At 47.4% G+C, this 23,059-nt stretch overlaps 1 protein-coding gene across 1 annotated transcript in view; it reads right to left on the bottom strand.

Annotated features, from left to right (window-relative positions):
- The window catches only part of KSR2 (kinase suppressor of ras 2), a gene marked incomplete at its 3' end in the record, with an annotated part of 180,225 nt that overhangs the window by 84,832 nt on the left and 72,334 nt on the right, over positions 1–23,059 (bottom strand). Inside the window, exon 5 of the mRNA XM_080986238.1 lies at positions 10,444–10,625. Within this exon, the coding sequence (XP_080842364.1) occupies positions 10,444–10,625 (182 nt within the window). The remainder of the gene's footprint in view (positions 1–10,443; positions 10,626–23,059) is intronic.

Raw genomic sequence — 23,059 nt, 5'->3', positions numbered from 1 at the left:
TGTGGATTAAACCACAGAGCCTAGGACTTGCTGATCAGAAGGTCGGCAGTTCGAATCCCCAAGACGGGGTGAGCTCCCGTTGTTCGATCCCAGCTCCTGCCAACCTAGCAGTTCGAAAGCATGTCAAAGTGCAAGTAGATAAATAGGTACCGCTCCGGCAGGAAAGTAAACAGTGTTTCCATGCGCTGCTCTGGCTCGCCAGAAGCAGCTTAGTCATGCTGGCGACATGACCTGGAAGCTGTACGCCGGCTCCCTTGGCCAATAAAGCGAGATGAGCACCGCAACCCCAGAGTCGGTCACGACTAGACCTAATGGTCAGGGGTCCCTTTACCTTTACCTATTTGCCTTAGTCAGACCACACTTGAAATACTGTGCCCAATTCTGGGCACCACAATTTAAGGATTTAAGACAATTTAAGACAAGCTGGAAGGTGTACAGAGGAGGGCAACCAAGATGTTCAAAGGTCTGGAAACTAAGCCTTATGAGGAGCGCTTGAAAGAACTGGGTATGTTTAGCCTGGAAAAGAGGAGACTGAGAGGAGATATGAGAGCCATCTTCAAATATTTTAAGGACTGTCACATGGAGGAGGAAGCATGCTTGTTTTCTCCTGCTCTGGACAGTAGGACTCCAACCAATGGCTTCAAATTGCAAGAAAGGAGATTCCGACTAAACATTTGTAAAAGCTTTCTGACAGTAAGAGCTGTTCAGCAGAGGAACAGACTCCCACAAGAGGTGGTGGGCTCTCCTTGCTTGGAGGTTTTTAAGCAGAGGTTGGATGGCCATCTGCCATGGATGCTTTAGCTGAGATTCCTGCATTGCAGAGGGTTGGACTAGATGAGCCTTGGGGTGCCTTCCAGCTCTAGGATTCTATGATTCTATGAAACTGCAGCAGCTAATGACTGGTGCAAATATCCATCTATCTTGTCAGGAATGCTGAACCTCACACTTCCAGTAAAACGGGAAGCCACTCAGACAAGGGACTGAAAGCAGGGAGGAACCCAACATTGCCCCATCCCGTTGGGAATCTAAGAAGAAAAGTGAGGCTTCCACGAGAAGAAAGTGCTTTTAGCCATTAAGCACTCCGATGTTTCAAACACACCCAGCTCTTAACCTGCTGATCTGCCGTTCCCGAATGCAGCCAAACAGCTTGTCCTAAACACCTTGTTGCGTCTCCTTGCGGGTGGCAACCAAAGGGGGTCAAAAGAGGTGAAGTCGCCCGGCAAAATACACACTTCTACATTATCTCCGAGTCAAGCCCTTTAAAGCAAACTGACAATTTAATAATAGGAAAGTCGCAATTCGGTAGAGAGTACTAATGGAGGAAATCGGGCAGGTTGTGGGGATGTCACTGAGGATTTTTGGAGAGCGGGTGGCAGAGGGGAGAGACCTAGGAAAGATGAGAAGAATTAAATCGGCTGGGCAGCGGTCAGAATCTGCCTCCACTGGTGAGTGGTCGAAGGAAGAAGACTGGGAGGAGGTGGTGTCGGAAGCTGAAGAGGCAACAGGGTTTAGTGAGCAGGGAGAGGCTGGGGCAGAGAGCAGCCCAGAAGTGGAAGCAGAAGCAGGGGAAGAGGGAAGCCAAGAGGCAGAGATAAGTCAGACTGGTGGTGGTGAAGAAGAAGAAGAAGAAGAAGAAGAAGAAGAAGAATAGTAACATTTTATTTATATCCCGCCCTCCCCAGCTGAAGCCGGGCTCAGAGTGGCTAACAACAGTAAAATGATACAGAAGAAGCCAGGGTGTTTCCCCCTCCTGCTGTTACAAGCTCCCCGCCACACACTGGCAACCCTGGTCTCCCAGACAGGAGAGGTATGAAGCAGGAGAAGCAAAGGTGGGCACACCAGCATAGTCTCAGGCTGCCTGGGAAAGACCCAGGAGAGGAGGAGACTTAGGCTGCTGTGGGAAGGCATGGACCTTCAGTCCCTGCAAGTGCCTCATAGGCATAGCTGTCAACTTTCCCCTTTTCCTGTGAGGAATCGTATTCGGAATAAGGGACTTTCCCTTGAAAAACGGGAAAAGTTGACAGCTATGCTCATAGGGACACAACCTACCAAAGAGTTGCTGTGCATTAGGCCTGGCACTCCTTGCCAGATCTTGTTTCTTCCAATAAAGAGTTAACTTCACTTACTCCGTGTGATTTATTGCTGGCTCACTCCTGACGCACCTATCAGGAGGGGGCTCTTGTGATCAGGTCTCACTTGCAGGTCTCCCCGTGGGACATGTTGTTGGCCTCTGTGAGAACAGGGTGCTGGACTAGATGGGTCCCATCCAGCAGGCTCTTCTGATGTTCTCTTGAACCCAACAGGTTGTGGAGCCAGAGCCAATGGCAGGCAGAGCCAGATAGTGCCGGCTTGTCCACATCTCCCTCCTCCCTGCTGAGTTCTGCAAGGAGATGAAGCTGAAAAGCTCTACAGCTGATCCTAGGACACAGATGCCCCCAATCCAGAGGTGCAGAATTGCCTGCCTGAGGGTCAGAAGCATTCTGCTAGACTTCCAATGGTATCCAAGGATGGATGACCATCTCTTGAGTGCTCCAGAAGCTGGAGCTCCATTTTGGCAGCACCAATGGTGCAGGCAGTTCCCCGCCCCACAGGGCACTGGATGAAGGGGGTGAAAACTGATAAAATTTTGCGCCCCCTTCATCCTTTTTACTAGGATTGATAGGAGATGAAATACCAAAAGAATTTAAAAGACTATGTATGCGACAACAGCCGCAAGAATGTTACTTGCTCAGAAGTGGAGGGAAGAAAAAGTCCCAACCAAAGGACAATGGATAACCAAGATGATGGACTATGCCGAAATGGCAAAGATGACCGTGAGGATCAGACACCAAGATGACAAGAGTGGAAAAGGTTTATAAAATATCTTAAAGACCACTGTGTATACTTAAAAGTGTTAGCAGGATTATTGTAGCACGTATAATGTAATATTAGTTTAAAAGGGTAGGGGATGTGAGGAAATAAATTAGAAAAATGTAATTAGATGCAAAGAAATAAGGGGAAATTTGGAAATCAGGGGAGGGTGGGGGGAAGTCCAAGGGATTCCAGCAATTCCAGAAGTGTAAAATGAAAATGATACTTATTATTCTTATTATTATTGGCACAAAATTGAGAAGATCGAAGATTGAGAAGATCCATTTGGGGGCACCAAATTTTGGGCTCGCTCAGATAGTCATATGACCGAAGATTACCAAAGTCCACCCCTGATTCGGGAACTGGAGATAAGTCAGCTGGGGTGCCTTGAAGGAAGCCTAGGTGAGCGGCAAAGGAAGCTGCTGTCATACCTGGAGCAGGTTCTCCATCCCAGAAGGTATAAGCCACTCCAATAAAAATACATTGATGGGAACATACAACTCAGGTCAAGAGAATCCCTGCATGAACAGGTGCATCTTCAAGAGTCAAGGTTGCCAGTACAGACAGGACCTCTCGTATTTCAGCAAGGACTGTGTTCCACAATACCTGTCCCACCAGGAGAAAAGCCTGTCTCTGCATCACCGCAAGCTGACCAGCAGCAACTTTGATATCCTTTCCAAGGTGTGGTCACTTCTGGAAAGCTAGACACTTTGGAGTGCCTCATTGCATAACGCAAAAGTATGTAACAATCAAAACCAGTGATTGTTTTTATAACTATACAGAACTGAACAAATAGCACGACACAGCAGGAAACAGCTAATTAGATGCAGCTCCAGGAGGGAAACTGCCAGGGCTGTCAGAAAATGAGCACCACCTTTGCCCACTGTCAAAGAGGGGGCAGAGCTGGGGGGGGGGAGAGTTTGTTGACTAATTCATACTTCCCGAAAACAACACACAGGGACCAAAATACAGTTCTTCAATATTTGCACTTCTCCAAACTGTGAGATGTAGCACTCTGTCCAAAAAAACAAACAAACAGAGGGGGATTTTCTTCTACCAGCAAAAAAAAAGAAACCGTGTATGAAGGTACATTCTATTATAGGGGAAACAGGCTGGGAAATGCAGGCATCGGGCAAAAATGCATACAAAATGATGTCTATTAGATGAAACACCCACAAAAAATTGCACAAAACTTCATGTGGACTTTAAAAAACAACAACTGATGTGTTGAACTATAGATTGGAAAAATGAGAAATCAAGAGAAACTAAAATTGACACATTCGTCCATTCCTAGGCAGAACGAGACTTACTTGGAAAGCTTGGGGCCACCACTGAGAAGGCCATGTTTCAGGTAACCAGTGATTCTGCTGGCACGGGAACCTGTTTTCTGCTGGCCTTAAACAGTGAATTCAATAATCTTGGGCACTGCAGGGAAAGAGCTGGGGAAACTGCAGCTCAATCCAATGTAGGAACATAGAAAGCTGCCTGAAACAGAATCAGACCCATCTGTCAATCCTACCTCAGCACTGTCTCTACTGACTGGTGGTGGCTTTCCAGGTTTTCAAACAGAGGACACGCTCAGTTCTAGTTGGAGATGTTGGGGATTGAACCTGGGACCTTCTGCAGGCAAAGCCAATGCTCTACCATTAAGCTGTGGAGGTTCCCTTAAAAATAACAGCAAGATTCTAGTCCTCATGGTACTGGGGGAAAGCACTGATTTAAACATGGGCGAAGGAAGCTGCTTTATACAGAGTCAGACCATTGGTCCATCAGTAGTCTGTGCACTCCAGGGTTTCAGATGGACGGGGGGGCATCCCCGGTCCTGCTTGGAGATGCCAAAGATTGAAGCTGGGAGCATCTGCATGCAAGGCAGACCCCCCAGCACTGAGAAACAACACTCAACCCCTTTCCTCATCCAGGCAAAATATGGCAACAGCTCCCAAAGTATCCGCCTTCTCCCTGCAGCTCTGAGGATGGGAGATAAGAAGATGCTAAGAAAGTATTGTTGGCCCAGAAATGGAAGCAAGAAGAAATATTGATGAAAGAAGAATAGCAGACAAAATTAAAGGACTATGCAGAACTGGACAAAATGACAGGAAGGATTCGAAACCTGCAGGACCAGAGATTCACAGAAGATTGGAAGTAATACACGAATTATTTGAAGAGCAGCTGTAATCAACAAATTACGCTAGTCAGACTACAAGAAGTTTTGTAAGGAGGAATATATGAAATATTGCGAAGAGAGATATTAGTTATGATACTTAAATGTAATAGTGAAAGTAAGAAATGTAAATTAAGTGGATAAGATTTCCAGATGTGATTGATGGAAGTCAAAAAAAATTGTATAAGATATAAAAGTATGTTTAATAATTGTTGAAAATGATATGTTAAAACATATATATATATATATATATATATATATATATATATATACACATATATATATATATACACACACACACACACACACACACACACACAACACACACACATATACACAGTGGTACCTCAGGTTAAGTACTTAATTTGTTCTGGAGGTCCGTTCTTAACCTGAAACTGTTCTTAACCTGAAGCACCACTTTAGCTAATGGGGCCTCCTGCTGCTGCCGTGCCGCCGGAGCACGATTTCTGTTCTCATCCTGAGGCAAAGTTCTTAAACCAAGGTACTATTTCTGGGTTAGCGGAATCTGTAACCTGAAGCGTATGTAACCCGAGGTACCACTGTATGATGCTAAGAAAGGCCTGGCTGCATCTGAAAAGATCTCAACAGCCAACTGATGTCAAGAGCCAGAAGGCACACACACAGCCCACAGAAATGCCTTTGGAGCTGCTATTTAACTTGCAAAGGAAATCATGTGCCCCCCCCCCCAGGAGATAAGCAGGAGCTTGGCTTGGCGATCTGGGGCATGCCATGTCACCGGCGACGTCAGCAAAAACTGCCAGAAGGGAAACCTCAGCAACACCAATGGCAGGCAGCGACGCTGATGGCCTGACCCCTTCCATCCGGACGTCTTCTCCTGTTTTGACGACATTTGCTGCATGGATGGGGTTTCTCCCCCTCCCTTCTCTCACTGACAAATGAAAGAAATGACCACTAGCCACAATGGCTATGCTCTGCCTCTGTGGTCAGAGGCAGCAATGCTTTCTGAATACCAGCTGCTGGAAACCACAGGAAGGGAGAGGGCTCTTGTGCTCGGTCCTGCTTGAAGGTTTCCAACAGACATCTGGTTGGCCACTGCATGAATAGGATGCTGGACTAGATGGGCCACTGGCCTGATGCAGCAGGATCATTATATTGTAAATAAAGAAGTGGATTCAGCAACAGAATGTTGCAGCACCAAGTGCTCCTGTTTGCTGTTGGCCACAGTGACATGAAGATGCCTGAGGGTTGAGGGGAGAGACTTCATCAGGCAAGGCCTCCTTCCACCTGCCCTGCCCCACCCTCCAGTCTCTGCTTCTCAATTTGTATTGTATTGTTTTATGCACTGTGCCTTGCCGTTGTTTTATTGATTGTACAGTCATACCTCTTGTTACATTCAGTTCAGGTTACGTCTTTTCAGGTTGCGTCCCGCGGTGACCCGGAAGTACCAGAAAGGGTTACTTCTGGGTTTCGCCACTCACACATGCGCAGATGCTCAAAATGACGTCATGCGCATGCACAGAAGTGGCGAATCATGACCCGCACAGATGTGGGTTGCATTCTGCTCATGTTGCGAACGGGGCTCCGGAATGGGATCCCCGTTTGCAACCAGAGGTACCACTGTAGTTTAGAAATTATTTATTGTATGGTAATTGTTAAGAGTGGATTTCTGTTTAATTTTTATATGCTGATATTTAATATTATTCTATACTAGTCTAATGAATGTTGAACATTACTTTATTTGATGTAGCTTGCGTATTTTAAAGTTACGTTTTATTATCACATTTTTGTATTGCATTAGATTGTTATAAGGTGTACATTCTTTGTTTCTTCAGCTTGTAAACCGCCTTGGGTATTGTAAGATAGAAAGATGGTATACAAATTAAAAGTGATGGTGGTGGTGGTGATGGACAAGTGGGTTCTTATGCATGATCTTGCCACTGTTCTCCATGCTTTTGTAATGTCCAAGTTACAGTAGATTAGTATTTTTTTAAAAAATGTATTATCCATGTAGAGCCGGCTAGGAAGAGTGTTTGGGGGGTTTAGACTAGTCCAGAATACGGCTGCCAGTTTTATGAATAGGGAACTACCGGTTCAGTCATCTTTCACCCAGTGCTACTTGGAATTGTTTTGTTTCCTTTCTCTGAGCATTTATATCCTCCCTTGTTACAATAAGATAAGACTCAAGACAGCTAACAAATAAAGATATAAATCTCAGCTGAGAAAACCTAACAAAAGTAATTTAAAAAGAAGTACAAAAAAAAGGACGACAGAATTATATTGTTGGAGGTCTGCTATACAGATGTAGTTGAAAGATTTTGGGCAGATAAAAGAAAGCACATAGTTAAACGATGGAACTTGCTCCTACAGGAGGCAGTGGTGGTCACTAACTTAGATGGCTTTAAGAGAGGGTTAGACCAGGGGTCAGCAACCTTTTTCAGCCGTGGGCCGGTCCACCATCCCTCAGACCATGGGGGGGGCCAGACTATATTTTGGAAAAAAATATGAATGAATTCCTATGCCCCACAAATATTTTTTTTTTTAAAAGCAATTTATTAGGTTTTACAATAAAAATAAACATAATAAGCAATATAACATTGATCTTAACATATTTTCACATTTTCTTTGGACTTCCTCACATCTCCCGCTCCCACTTTCATCGTTGTAACATTTGGTCAGCAATTTATCATCTTATTTAAATTCTTATATCCCTTCTATATTTCATAATCTTATAATTCTCAGAAGGAGCTAAATTTCACAGTCTTACTTATTTTCTTAAAAACTTCTTAATTTAGTGGTGCTCAGTTATTTTGATCTAGCATCTTATTTAGCATTCACTCAAGTTACAATGCTTTTGTAAATAGTTCTTAAATTTCTTCCAGTCCTCCTCAATCCTCTCTTCTCCCAGGTCACGGATTCTGCCGGTCATTTCAGCCAGTTCCATGTAGTCTATCAGTTGCATCTGCCATTCTTCCAGTGTGGGTAAATCTTGAGTTTTCCAATGTTTTGCGAGAAGTATCCTTGCTGCTGTTGTTGCATACATAAAAAATGTCTGGTCTTTCTTTGCCACCCCTTGACCGACAATACCCAAAAGGAAAGCCTCTGGTTTCTTAGTGAAGGTATATTTAAATACCTTTTTCAGTTCATTATAAATCATTTCCCAGAACGCCTTCACTTTAGGGCAAGTCCACCAGAGGTGGAAGAACGTTCCCTCGCACTCTTTGCATTTCCAACACTTATTATCAGACAGGTGGTAAATTTTGCCTATGCCCCACAAATAACCCAGAGATGCATTTTAAATAAAAGGACACATTCTACTCATGTAAAAACATGCTGATTCCCGGAAGAAGAAGAAGAAGAAGAAGAAGAAGAAGAAGAAGAAGAAGAAGAGGAGGAGGAGGAGGAGGAGGAGGAGGAGGAGGAGTTTGGATTTGATATCCCGTTTTATCACTACCCGAAGGAGTCTCAAAGTGGCTAACATTCTCCTTTCCCTTCCTCCCCCACAACAAACACTCTGTGAGGTGAGTGAGGCTGAGAGACTTCAGAGAAGTGTGACTAGCCCAAGGTCACCCAGCAGCTGCAGGTGGAGGAGCAGGAAGCGAACCCGGTTCACCAGATGACAAGTCCACCGTTCTTAACCACTACACCATACTGGCTCTAAATCCGGACCGTCCGCCCCTAGGCCTTAGGTTGCCTACCCCTGAGTAAATTTACGGACTATTTGAAAAATAATTGTGAAGAACAGACGACGTTTGTAGGGTTGCAAGAAGTTTTGTGAGGAGTATTATTAGAAGTATTGTAAAAATGGATAAAGGGGAGGATGATTTGTTAAGAGATGTAAAGGCAATATAAAGTTAAGAAATGCATAACAAGTGGTGAAAACGGTGGATCATCAGAGGTGCTGATGGAAGTCCAAAAAGATTGTATAAGTGATAAGCTTTGTGGTACATTTTATAATTTATATGTTAAAATTAATAAAAAATATTATTATTTTTTTAAAGGGGTTGCCTACCCCTGTGTTAGACCAATTCATGGAGGAGAAGGCTTCTCACTACTCACCACAATGGTTATGTTCTACTTGAACCACCAGAGGCAGTAATGCTTCTGAATGCCAACTACTGGAAGCCACAGGAGGGCAGAGGGCTCTTGTCCTCAGGTTCTGCTTGGAGGTTTCCAACAGGCATCTGATTGGCCACTGTGAGAACAGGATGCTGGACTAGATGGACCACAGGCCTGATGCGGCAGGATCATTTGTATTTTAAATAAAGAAGTGGATCCAACAACAGAGTGTTGCAGCACCAAGTGCTCCTGTTTGCTGTTCCAGCCGGCCATCTTTGCCCTTTCCCGGAACACTCCATTGTATTATTCCCATGCACCTAGTTTTCCAACTTGTCTCCTCCGACAGCCAGGCAACAGACTGTTTGGGGGTAATTGTTCCCCAGGATATGTGTGTTTAAAAAAACATGTTGTGCTTTTGCAAACTGCAGTGTTCTTCCCAAGCCTGCTGGTGTCTCCCTGTCTACTCCACAACAGCAGAGGTTCTTCCTTGAGGAAGAAATCTTTATTGAGGTAAACCACGGGGACTCAGGTACATTAGTACAGGAACACCGATTTGAATGTGTTATGAATATGCAACACCAGATGGAGCCAGAGAGCAGAAAATTTTTCTACGTGGTTTTCCATAGGTTTTTTTCTTTTGTTATAATGATCTAATTTCTGACGTATTTATAGTGGTTATTTTCCTGTGCATAGATCCACCCTTAGAAGGTAAAGGTCAAGGACCCCTGGATGGTTAAGTCCAGTCAAAGGTGACTATGGGTTGCGGCACTAATCTCACTTAGGCCGAGCGACCCAGCGTTTGTCCACAGACAGCTTTCTGGATCATGTGGCCAGTATGACTAAACTACTTCTGGTGCAATGGGACATCGTGATGAGTTCCAGAGCACACAGAGGTACGGAACGGATCCCGTTTGCAACCAGAGGTACCACTGTAGCTTGGAGGTTTCCTTTCGTGGGTTTTTGGTTACGGTCTCACCGTGCGTGAAATGTTATGAAATAAATAAATAAGTAAATTGATTGGCTACGTAATGAATGGCACTTTATCGCCTGGGGACTGGAATTAGCGGGACTGATCAGCGATCTTTTGGGGCGCTCTCTAAACCAACACACAAACCATTGCAAAAATTTGCATTCGGCTTTCTTATCTAGAAACGTGGCTTTTATTCTACTTTGTGTAGCGAAAGCCAGTTCTGGAAGCCAGGCCTGTGTGGAAAGACTCTCGCCAGCCCCCAGGCACCCTCATGGAATTCCTCATGGAATTGTAGGATCGGTAAGGACCCCAGAGGGTTATCTGGGCCCCACCCCCTGCAATGCGTGCTCAGTGCTCTGGCATGATTACCAACCCGCCCCCCTTCCTCCTCTCCCACTGTAGCCCCACATCAGGGCTGACTTACTAGTGGAGAAGGTGCCATCCGTGTGGACAGGAGGGGTGGAAGGGAGGAAAGGCGGGTGTCCGACGAAGAAAGACCGCAGGGAGCGCTCTGAGAGCAGCGGGGAGCGCTGGGCAGGGATGTTCTCACAGCTCCCGACGCTGTTGTGGATCTTGAGGTTCAACGGCTTGTTCTTTTTCTTCACTCTGAGGGAAAAGGAGAAGGTAAGGCATGAGGAAGAACCACAGCAGAAGGAAGATAATTCATACCGTACTTTTCTGTGTACAGTGGTACCTTGGTTTGCATATGTCTTGGTTTGCATACATTTTGGATTACAAACACGTCAAACCCAGAAGTGCATGTCCCGGTTTGCAACCTTTTTTTGGATTCCAACCTTATTTTTATTTTATTACGAACAAATTTTTTTGGGAGGCCCCATTGGCGAAAGCGCACCTTGGGTTACAATCTGTTTTGGTTTACAAACGGATCTCCGGAACAGATTATGGTTGTGAACCAAGGTACCACTATATAAGACTATGTTTGTTTCATTAAAAATCATGCTAAAAAGTGGGGGTCATCTTATACATGGACAGTGCGTAGGGTGGACGTTAGATTGGTTGCTGTCAGCGGCTATTGTGCATCTTATTGGTTGCTGCATCAATGGGTGGTGTGGATTGGCTGATGCTCCGGCAGTTGGGCAGGTGATTGGCAGCTTCCGCTGGCAATGGGACAGCTCAACAACTAAAGGTCAACAACTCTGTGCCATCTCCCCCCATTTTCTTAAATGTGAGCCCCCCAGAATAGGGGGAGTCTTATACATGGGGGCGTCTTATAGACGGAAAAGCATGGTGGTTTTCACGGATTGGAAAACAACAACAACATGCACGTAAGGGAGAGGCCAGGTCAGAAGAAACAGACAAGAAGCTCCAACAGAGCAGTCCAAGGACCCACTGAGCTTAGCATCCTGCCTCTGACAGAGGTCAGCCACCAAAAGCTCTCTTGCAGGCGCAACCCACGCTACGCCACTGTGCCAGACAGAAGGTGTTCTAGTTGTTTGCTCGAGCTTTTAATGGGATAGAACAGCGCAGATCTCAGACCCTCCAAGCGTCCCTATTTTCCAGGGACAGTCCCAGATTTACAGCAGCTGGGAGAGCAGAGTTTGAAAACCCCACTCAGCCATGAAGCTCACCAGGTGACCTTGGGCCAGTCACCGTCTCTTAGCCTAGCCAACCTCCCAGGGTTGCTGTGAGGATGAAATGAAATGGGGAGGAGGAGAACCATGTACACCACCTTGACATCCTTGGGGTATCCTTGGGAGATAAAGGTGGAACATAAATAAATGGTTTTTTAAAAAAATGGGAGTGAGGGTGGATGGAACAGAGTGTGCTGGGAGAGAGCCTGGCTGAAACAAAAGCCAACGAAGTTAATCTGAGGCATGATTATTGCTAATTTAAAACTTAGCACTCAGTGCTGTTATATTGTGCAGCAGGTCCCACTTGTCTGAGAGACATTCACTCAGAGATAACCCTGGCGTTGGCAAAGGAGAATTTCTGGGAGCAGAATTCTTTCCCCATCTCAGCCTGAGCTGCCTATGCAGGAATAGGGAGCCTCTTCACCAGGAACCAGGACGGCTCATTCCGCCCTCTTGTGGCGGGAAAGGGAATGGGCCGCTGGAACTCAGCCCCGACAAAGTCAACTGGGGCCATTTCTGCTCAGCTATTTCTCCATTAACTCTTCCCAATTTATCTTGCCTAGGCTGCAAACACCCTGATTTATGTCAAGACTGGGATGATACATCTTGCACCTCCTCCTGCCCCCTACACCCAAGTGACAGGTGTTTTAGGAATAGCCGCCTCAATCCATCTCTGTCTCCTAGGCAATTTCCCTCTTTGTGGAGAGCTCTCCCTGCCCCCCTCCTTCGAACCGTGCAAGTTCAGCCAAGAAGCGACGCTGAGCTCTAAGCAAAAACCTTGTTAACTTCCTAGATCGGGGAGCACACTCCTGTAAGCCGGCTTTGATGGAGCACAGTATTAAATGCTTCACTGAAATAGGATATCTAAAAGTGAAGGATGGTTAGCAGACACCCTCTTGCACCCCCCCCCATCCTTCCCCAACAAAAAACATTATGTAATCAGAAGCTGGAGATTCTACAGTAGGTACCCATCATCATGGGGGGAGCTGTGGCAAGCGTGAATGATTCACAAGGCTTGGTGGACTCATAGAAACTGCAGAAGATGCCTCATACCAGGTCATACTGAATACCAGTTGTATTGCAGATTATTGTTGATGATGATATTATTATTATTATTATTATTACTACTACTACTATTATTAATATTACTATTATTCATATTATTATTAACTACAACGAATCCAGAATGCAGCAGCTAAACTGGTGACTGGGAATGGCCGCCGAGACCACATAACACTGGTCCTGAAAGATCTACATTGGCTCCCAGTATGTTTCTGAGCACCATTCAAAGTGTTGGTGCTGACCTCTAAAGACCTAAACGGCCTCGGTCCAGTATACTTGAAGGAGTGTCTTCACCCCCATCATTCAGCCTGGACCCTGAGGTCCAGGTCTGAGAGCCTTCTGGCAGTTCCCTGACTGCGAGAAGTGAATCTACAGGGAACGAGGCAGAGGGCATTCTTGGTAGTGGCGCCTGCTCTGTGGAACGCCCTCCCATCAGATGTCAAGGAAATAAAAAACTATTTGCCTTTTTGAAGACATCTGAAGGCAGCCCTGTTTAGGGAAGTTTTTAATGATTGATGTTTTGTTGCTTTTTATTATTATTATTATTATTATTATTATTATTATTATTCTGTTGGGAGCTGCCCAGAGTGGCTGGGGAAACCCAGCCAGGTGGGTGGGATATAAGTAATAAATTATTATTGTTGTTATATATTATTATTTGTACCCCACCCATCTTTATTGGGTTGCCCCAGTCACACTGTGTAGCTTCCCAGCATATATAAAAACATAATAAAACATTAAACCTTAAAAACTTCTCTGAACAGGGCTGCCTTCAGAAGTCTTCTAAAAGTCAGATAATTGTTTATCTCCTTGTCATCTGGTGGGAGGGCATCCCACAGGGCGGGTGCCACTACCAAGAAGGCCCTCTGCCTGGTTTCCTGTAACTGCACTTCTCAAGGTGAGGGAACCACCAAGAGGCCCTCAGAGCTGGACCTCAGTGTCTTAACCAACAAAAAGTTTCCAAGGGAGACTTCAGCATGAAACTGCTGGTGATGATTAAAGTGCACCAGGATCCCTTGTTGGCTTTGCCACTACAAACTGCCCCATTGTCGCGTGATGCACCGACGGCGCTACATGAATGGTGTCGTTCTGCGCATGGATGAAAAGCTGCATTAGAAATAAATCTATAATCAGGTTCCAGATTAAGGATCCCAACTCATTTTGTTTTGCAAGCGCGGAGAAGAGAAAGGGGCCCTAAAAGGTCACGCAAAGGGAAGGTGATGGTGCCAGGTGCTTGCCCTCCCAGCCAACAGCAGACATCCTTCCTGTGTGCCTGTTGGCAGCACATGCCCATCAGATCCCTGGGCATCTGGAGAAGCCCTCCGTAGGAAATGACTGCATTGCAGAACCTCCAGAGCCAGCCAAAGTAGCTTGCAAAAGAGGGAGGTGAGGGGGGAAGAGAAAGAAAAACAATTATACAACCTCTCCCTAATGTGCTAATTGTTTCCTAGCACAGGAAAATGTGACGCTCATTTCCACATCTTGTGCTGGATAGGGGACCCACTGCAGCCAATTGCTTTCATTAGCCCAAAGGACAATTGAATCAAAGGGAGGTTGCGCAACCTCCAGGCTCGGTGGCCGGCATTACTCCTCCTATGACCCCTGCCAGCTGGAACAGCTGGAACGCTGTCCTAACAATAGCCACGCTATGGCCAAGGCCCAGCCACCACCTTTCTGGGACCTCCTGGGTAAGGTTCAGAACAAGGGCAACCAAAATGATCGAAGGGGATGGAGCCGCTCTCCTATAAGAAAAGGCTACAGCGTCTGGGGCTTTTTAGTTGCGAGAAAAGTTGAGGAAGATGCTGCATGCTATAAAATTAGAACATTATGCCTGGCCTGGATAAAGTGGATTGGAGGGATCTCTTTATCTCTCATACTTGGGTCCTGCTTCCACGTTTCCCGTTGGGGAATATGGCTGGCCAGTGTGAGAACAGGATGCTGAGTGAGTCTTATAGAGCAAAAAATACGGTATATTGTTGGATGTCTGCTATACAGGTGGGCTCTGGTGCCCCTGCAGTTGATCTCCAGAGCACTGCTACATTCAGGGGTCTTCATAACAAGCCCCACTCCCCACCTGCAATTCCCAGTCCCTGGAAGTCAAAGGCATATTGGGGGGGGGGGATATAGGCAGTGTGACTAGTAGTCATTGAAAGCCACCACAAAAAGCACACACACTTCTCATTCCCTACTGGGCAGGCCAACCCCTCCTTCTTGAGTCTCCAGTTTCAACCCAATGCCTTTCTGCAGCATTTCTTCTACGAACATGACTCTGCAGAAGCTCATATTCTTCTCCCAAAATCTTCCCATTTATCACTCAGTTTTGGGTCATTAGCACCAACGATGCCATCAGTCTCACACATCCCACAGAAGAGGCACACACACACACACACACACACACACACACAGCACATCCAGCACCTCAGATCTCAATGACAAACTCCAAAAACCAGGCGGGCTGGAAGCGCTTTGCCGGTGACAAGTTGTGAGAAGGACTGTCATGTCAAGAGACTCCTTTGTGTTCATCTCTACAAGCAGCTGCGATTCCATGCGAGAGCGAGGGGAAAGGGAGACGCTCCGGGCCTGAGATCCGAGAGTCGGAGCAGACTGCAGCGGTCCTCAAAGCCACAAATACTCTGGTGTCCCAAAGAGACAGGGAGATGAAAAATAACAGCTCCCACTGTTGGGAGGCAACATGCCTCTGAGTCTCAGTCACTTGGGAAATCACAAGTAGGGACAGCTCCATTGCACTCACGTCCTGCTTGCCATGGTGAGTATGTTCTACTTCTGCTTCAGAAGACATGATGCCTATGGATAGCCCCAGGGAAGCACCAGTGGGGAGAGTGCTGTTGCATCCAGGTCTGGTTGTAGCTTTCCGATTGTGGCATCTGGTTGGCCATGGTGAGAAGTGGATGCTGGGCTAGATGGGCCAATGGCCAGACCCAGCAGGGCTCTTCTGATGCACTTATTCTTTTATTGATGGAGTTGGAGGCTCCATCAATGGCTGCTACCCATGAATGGCTCTGTTGTGCCTCCGATGTTGGAGGCAGTATGCCTCTGAATACAAGTTGATGGCAATTGCAGGTGTGGAGGACCCTGCTTGTGGGTTTGCCACTAGGGCATGGAATCATAGATCATAGATCTGTAGAGTCAGAGGGGACCCCGTGGGTCATTAGCCCAACATCCTGCAACGCGGGAATCACAACCCCAGAGCTCCAGGGTTCTGTCCTAGCAATGGACTTTCCCCACCAACAGTCTAGCCACGGCACTTTGCACCAGCTGGAGCCTCCAAACCAGGCCTGTTAAGGACAGCTAAGTGGGGCTACAGGGACGCAGGTGGCGCTGTGGGTTAAACCACAGAGCCTAGGACTTGCCGATCAGAAGGTCAGCGGTTCGAATCCCTGCGATGGGGTGAGCTCCCGTTGCTCGGTCCCTGCTCCTGACAACCTAGCAGTTCGAAAGCACGTCAAAGTGCTTCCTGGCGGGAAGGTAAATGGCATTTTCGTGCGCTGCTCTGGTTCACCAGAAGTGGCTTAGTCATGCTGGCCACATGACCTGGAAGCTGTACGCTGGCTCCCTCGACCAATAAAGCGAGATGAGCGCCGCAACCCCAGAGTCGGCCACAACTAGACCTAATGGTCAGGGGTCCCCTTTACCCTTTACCTTAAGTGGGGCTACACCCCCAGCACGCACAGAAACACATCCCCACAATGTCATGCTCAGTCCCACTCCCTGGAGCCCTGTTCCTAGTCCAACAAAGTTTCGGGAGGGTTCCTCTTTTTTCTCCCTCTCTCCACCCATAAATCAGTTACAGGCTAAATATTTACCGAGAAAATCATTTCCTAGGGAGCAGCGCCAGTGACAGCTCTCATTATTAGGAAGGATGAGTGATTCTCAGCAGAGATTTTCCCCATAACCCCCTCCTCCCCCCACCCTTCTCCGGAAAATAAATTTAAAAGAGGAGGAGGGGAGATGAATGATGATCAGTGCCTGACATCATTCATCTGCCTCTATTGCTGTGAAGGCCAACAAAAGGCCGGCTGTAGCCTTGGGTATGCAATGGAGTGGACCGGGGAAGGCGTAGCTACTTAAGAGCAGATCCCTGCCCCCCCCCCACTCCAGATATAGGGTTGCAGTTTAGCTAAGAGATCACCTTGCCTCATAGATGTCCACTCGACCACTTCCATCTGTGGAGCTTGCTCTGTTATAAACTTCACACAGAAGACTTTCCTCATTCACAAGAAATCCATCTTTCAATGGGGCAGCACCCAAACTTTGGAACTCCCTGCCGATTGACAACAGGCAGGTGCCTTCACTGTACTCTTTTCAGCACCTGCTAAAAACTTGTTTGTTTATAATAATTAATAATTATAATAATAATTTATTATTCATACCCCACTCATCTGGCTGGGTTTCCCCAGCCACTCTGGGCAGCTCCCAACAGAATATTATGAACACGATAAAACATCAAACATTAAAAACGTCCCTAAACAGGGCTGCCTTCAGATGTCTTCTAAAAGTCAGATAGTTGTTTATTTCCTTGACATCTGATGGGAGGGCGGGCACCACAGGGCGGGCACCACTATCAAGAAGGCCCTCTGCCTGGTTCCCTGTAACCTCGCTTCTCGCAGTGAGGGAACCACCAGAAGGCCCTCGGCGCTGGACCTCACTGTCCGGGCTGAATGGTGGGGGTGGAGACGCTCCTTCAGGTAGACTGGGCCGAGGCTGTTTAGGGCTTTAAAGGTCAACACCAACACTTTGAATTGTGCTCAGAAACGTACTAGGAGCCAATGTAGGTCTTTCAGGACCGGTGTTATGTGGTCTTGGTGGCCACTCCCAGTCACCAGTCTAGCTGCCGCATTCTGGATTAGCTGCAGATTAGTTGTTTAGACCAGCCTCTCCAGAATGTTGTAGAAAGTTGTCGGGTATTTTAATCTGTTTTTTAGCTTATGGTTGAATTCATGGGTTCCCCCCTCCGCCCCGGGGTTTTAAATAGTTGTTTTTAACTGTTTTTACTGATAATGTTATTGTTTTATCATCTTTGTAAACCACTTTGAGGGTTTTGGGGGGCTTTTTTTTTAAATTCAAGCACTGTTTAAATTTTATGAACTAAATGTATAAATAAACTTTCCATCTCCTTCTATGTATACTTCAGAAGGATCATTGGTACTGAGCACATATGTATTTTTTAGGGACAGGTGCACATTATTGCATCTGTTTATAATAGATCATATGTAAAGACTATGACCTGGGACACCAGAATTCAAATCCACATTCAGCCATGACATTCACTGGGTGACCTTGGGCCAGTCTCTGTCTCTTGGCTTAACATACCTCACACGGCTGTTGTGAGAATAAAACGAAGAGGAGGAGAGCTATATACACCACCTTGAGTTCCTTGGAGGGAAGGTGGGATATAAATGTAAAAATAAATAAAATAAATAAGAACCGAGTTACGTGCTGACTCTTGCGTTTGCTGAGTGTTCTGAAGGAATTTTTGGCCCAAGTGCATGCATATCTTGAGAAAAAAATACATTTTAAAAAAATGTAAATACATACTGCAAGGCACATTTTCAAGTGAGGTCCCTCTCCCCCACTTTTCTTTTACAGAAGTGGGATGCAAAAGTAATAGCTCACTGGAAATAGGCAGATTTTTCCTTCCCTAGCTAGAAGGAGGCAGCCAGGAGGAGAGATAAACAATCCGAACCAAGACAGAATAAAAGAGAGAGACATTGCTGGCTGTGAATAGAGGTGACCAATTCTGTCAATTTCTATTTCTCTCAGTTTTTCATTCCCCCCCCCCCCCCCCCGGAGTTCAGTTCTCCACATCAGTTTGCACTTAAAAGGTGGGGGAGGAGCTGATGAAAATTCACCGGCATTTTAGTGCAATTTTTTCCTCACATACACAGTTCTGCAAGGCAATTTCTCCTAACGTAATGCCTTTTTGCACACCACTTCCACTAATGTGATCCATGTTTGTGCTCATTTCAGCCTGGCTCCTGCCTTCCTTCGTTGGAGAGCAGCATTACAAGATTCGGACAAGAGCGGATTTCAAGGGAGGCCTGCGTTTCGCTTTGCGTGCTGTTTTGGACATTGCAAATCAGGCAGATTTGCCTTTAAATGCTGGCTTCACCAGCCTCCTCCCCAATCCCTAGCTGTGAGTTGACTTGGAGGTGCTTCAGCGTGGAAGGCAGAGGCTCTCTCTCTTCAGGGATCTGGTGCTGGAGCAGTTCCTGTGCTATTTACTTACAGGAGTGCATTTGTCTACGCTATGCCCTTCTCGTATATCTGTAAGGCAAATGTTACACAGATGCCTTAAGTCTCTTATGCATCCAAAGGGACTAAAACCAGTAGTTCGACTTCACAGCCATGGGGAGTGCTTAGGAATGAGGCCAGAAATTGTTTCACGGGGGAAGGGAGGGCAGTGGTGTAGCGTGGTTTGCAAGTGCCCGGGATGGGTGCATGCACACACGCACACTAGGGGGCAGGGCACAGAGGGTGGCTGGAGCTTGCCACAAAAGCCCATCCCTTGCTGCTGCTGCCACCACCAGGGCAACACCCCACCAGGAGCCAAGTGGCGTTGTGCTGAGCTGTGCCACCTGCCCACCCACAAAGAGGGATGCCTGGCCAGCCGGCATGGCCCCTAGATCATCACAGCTGCGCAAAGCGGCTCGGGGCTGGCAGATCCAACTGCAGGGTAAAAGGTAACGGGACCCTGACCATTAGGTCCAGTCGTGGCCGACTCTGGGGTTGCGGCACTCATCTCGCTTTATTGGCCAAGTGAGCCGGCGTACAGCTTCTGGGTCATGTGGCCAGCATGACTAAGCCGCTTCTGGTGAACCAGAGCAGCGCACGGAAACACTGTTTAGCTTCCCGCCAAAGCAGTACCTATTTATCTACTTGCACTTTGACGTGCTTTCGAACTGCTAGGTTGGCAGGAGCAGGGACCGAGCAACGGGAGCTCACCCCATTGCGGGGATTCGAACTGCCGACCATTCTGATCGGCAAGTCCTAGGCTCTGTGGTTTGACCCACAGCACCACCCGCATCCCTACGAGTGCAGGGTAGATGTGCGTTTTGGAAAACATTGCGCAAACATGGATGAAAGACCCGGTGCTGGAAACACAGTAAGTGCATCGTAAACTGGAGTTTGAACACAACCATAGCTTGCCTTGTTGTTGTTGTTTAGTCGTGTCCAACGCTTCGTGACCCCATGAACCAGAGCACGCCAGGCACTCCTGTCTTTCACTGCCTCCCGCAGTTTGGTCAAACTCATGCTGGTAGCTTCGAGAACACTGTCCAGCCATCTCGTCCTCTGTTGTCCCCTTCTCCTTGTGCCCTCAATCTTTCCCAACATTAGGGTCTTTTCCAGAGAGTCTTCTCCTCTCATGAGGTGACCAAAGTCTTGGAGCCTCAGCTTCAGGATCTGTCCTTCCAGTGAGCACTCAGGGCTGATTTCTTTAAGAATGGAGAGGTTTGATCTTCTTGCAGTCCATGGTACACTCAAGAGTCCCCTCCAGCACCATAACTCAAAAGCATCAATTCTTCGGCGATCAGCCTTCCTTATGGTCCAGCTCTCACTTCCATACATCACTACTGGAAAAACCATAGCTTTAACTATACGGACCTTTGTTGGCAAGGTGACAGCTCGCCTAGTTACCAAAAATATCTAGGAGGTAACTGCAGGGCAATCAGGACCACATCCTGCCCCGCAGCCCAGCTGAACATATTCATGGCACTTTCATCCAAATCTGATCTTCCTCCTTCTACTGGCAGCAGCAGCAGGGGTTTGGCCTCAACCCCGACCACAGGGTGGTGCCCCCACTTTGATGCCAGGCCTTTGATGCCAGGACTCATCAAGGCTTATTAGCGCTTCCAGTGATTGGTTTGAGGGACTTAGTGCTCATCCCCTACCGAGCACCCAAATGAAAGGCAAACTTTTGAACTTCTTTACCTTGCTAAGGCGAGTCAATTAATCTTGCCCGCACTTTTCTCCCATCCCTGCTGCCCCACCCCAATCAATTAAGGGCACCCATGACTTCGTGAGCGACAAGAATGCAAGAAGGCCCATAGGACATCTAGCCCAGTGTTCTGCCCTCACAGCAGCTGTCCGGATGCCCCAAAGGGAAACCCGCAAGTGGGACCTGAACACAAGAGCGCTCTCCCCCCTGCGATTCCCAGCCACCGGTATTCGGAAGGACTGCTGCCTCCGACCATGGAGGCAGATCATTGCCATCATGGCTAGCAGCCTGTGCTGGTCCCGAGGGTTAACCATGCGGCGAGGTCCAAGTCCAGTCTGAGGTCGAGGGTGCAGTATGGAGGCTGTCCGTCAAAGCTGAAGCTGGGTCCAAGGCAGGGAGTCGGGTGAGGTCAGGAACTCTGGCAGAAGAGCAGGACAGGGTGCAGGCAGGAACAGGCTACCAACAATGTTGCTCCCGCAACTTGGGACTGGGGCTGGCTGGCTTTTATCTGCCCCGAGGCATAGGGCAGCCCCGGTCCACAGGTGACTCGCCTCTCCTGGCCTGGAGGTGAGCACTCCTCCTGCGGGAACTTAGTTCCCTCCACCTCTCTGCCCTGAGCCTCTGCAGCTCAGGAGAGGCTGGAGGGTTACTGGACCCAGAGGCAACCTCAGCTTCCCCTGACAGGGCTGGGAGTGGAGCACCTGCAGGCAATGGGTCCCCCACCCCCTCAGGAGCCAGAGCAGACTCAGCTGGTGCCTGCACCTGAGGATCCAGCACAGGTGAGGACCCTTCAGGCTCAAGCCCCAGCCCCGGCTCAGCTGGTTCTGGAGGCGGGGACTCCTGGAGGCGGGGACTCCTGTGCAGCCTGGGATTCCTCAGGTTCAGCCTCCGAGTCCAGATCCGAGGCCATCACACAGCCATTGATAGCCCTCTCCTCCGTGAATTTGTCTGATCCTCTTTTTAAAGTCATCCAAGTTGGTGGCTATCACTGCCTCCTATGGAAGGGAGAGCTGTCGTTTCTTTTACCTGTCCTGAATCTTCCAGCACTCAGCTTCACAGGGTGTTCATGAGTTCTGGTATTAGGAGAGAGGCAGAATCATAGAATCATAGAATTGTAGAGCTGGAAGGGACCCCCAAGGGTCATCTAGTCCAACCCCCTGCAATGCAGGAATCTCAGCTAAAGCATCCATGACATCCAACCTCTGCTTAAAAACCTCCAAGGAAGGAGAGTCCACAACCTCCTGAGGGAGACCGTTCCACAGTCAAACAGCCACCAAGACCATATAACACCAGTCCTGAACAACCTACATTGGTTCCCAGTACATTTCTGAGCACAATTCAAAGTGTTGGTGCTGACCTTCAAAGCCCTAAACAGCCTCCGTCCAGTATACCTGAAGGAGTGTCTCCACCCCCATCGTTCAGCCCGGACACCGAGGTCCAGCTCCAAGGGCCTTCTGGCAGTTCCCTCCCTGCGAGAAGTGAAGCTACAGGGAACCAGACAGAGGGCCTTCTTGGTAGTGGCACCCGCCCTGTGGAACACCCTCCCAACAGATGTCAAGGAAATTAAAAACTATCTGACTTTTAGAAGATATCTGAAGGCCGCCCTGTTTAGGGAAGCTTTTAATGTTTGATGTTTCATTGTGTTTTTAATATTATGCTAGGAGCCGCCCAGCCAGATTTGGGGGGTGGGTGAATAAATTATTATTATTATTATTATTATTATTATTATTATTATTATTATCCTACTGTCTGAAAGATTTTCTGTATATTTAGTCATAATCTCCTTCCTTGTAACTTGAAGCCATTGGTTCGAGTCCTACCCTCCAGAGACATTCCAGTGTCTAACATTCAACAGTACGTTTTTCCTGATGTTTAGGTAGGGCACTTGCTTTCCATGCAGAAGGTCCCGGGTTCAATCCCAGCAGCTCCAGGTTAATCTGGAAGACAGTCCTGCCTGGAACCCTGGATAGCCCCTGCCAGAGAGTACAGACAATGGCTAGCGAGCACACAGGCATGAGAGTGGCATGCTCAGCAAGAGCGTTCCTGCTGGGAGCACATTTATCGAACACCCCTATGATTTCTTTCCTGGAAATTACAAAGCTAAAGGGAGGTCCCCCCCCCCCCACTTAGCCTGGAATTTGGACATTTGTCAGTCCCCTAAATGGTGTTGAGTGCAGGTGTGTGCTTAGTGTTGCAATAAAGCAGGATCGTTGTGTACCGATACCTGACTCGTTGTCTAGCAGATGGCTCCTGAGCAAACTGGGACTTCTTGAGAAGAGATAAATAACAGGCTTTTTCTCCCCAAAGGAGGCTTTTGAGATCATTGGGTTCAGTGACTTAAGACTTACTGACGTGGAAAACTCCTATTAAGGCTCCTTTTTTTTCTATTGCAAGTGTCGCACCTGGGCGCAATCTCTCCTTCCCAGTTC

Source organism: Podarcis pityusensis (assembly GCF_964106645.2).
Source record: "Podarcis pityusensis genome assembly, chromosome: 16".
NCBI classification, from domain to species: Eukaryota; Metazoa; Chordata; class Lepidosauria; order Squamata; family Lacertidae; genus Podarcis; species Podarcis pityusensis.
Note: the sequence above shows the minus strand (reverse complement) of the source record. Positions and strands in the feature narration are given on the sequence as shown.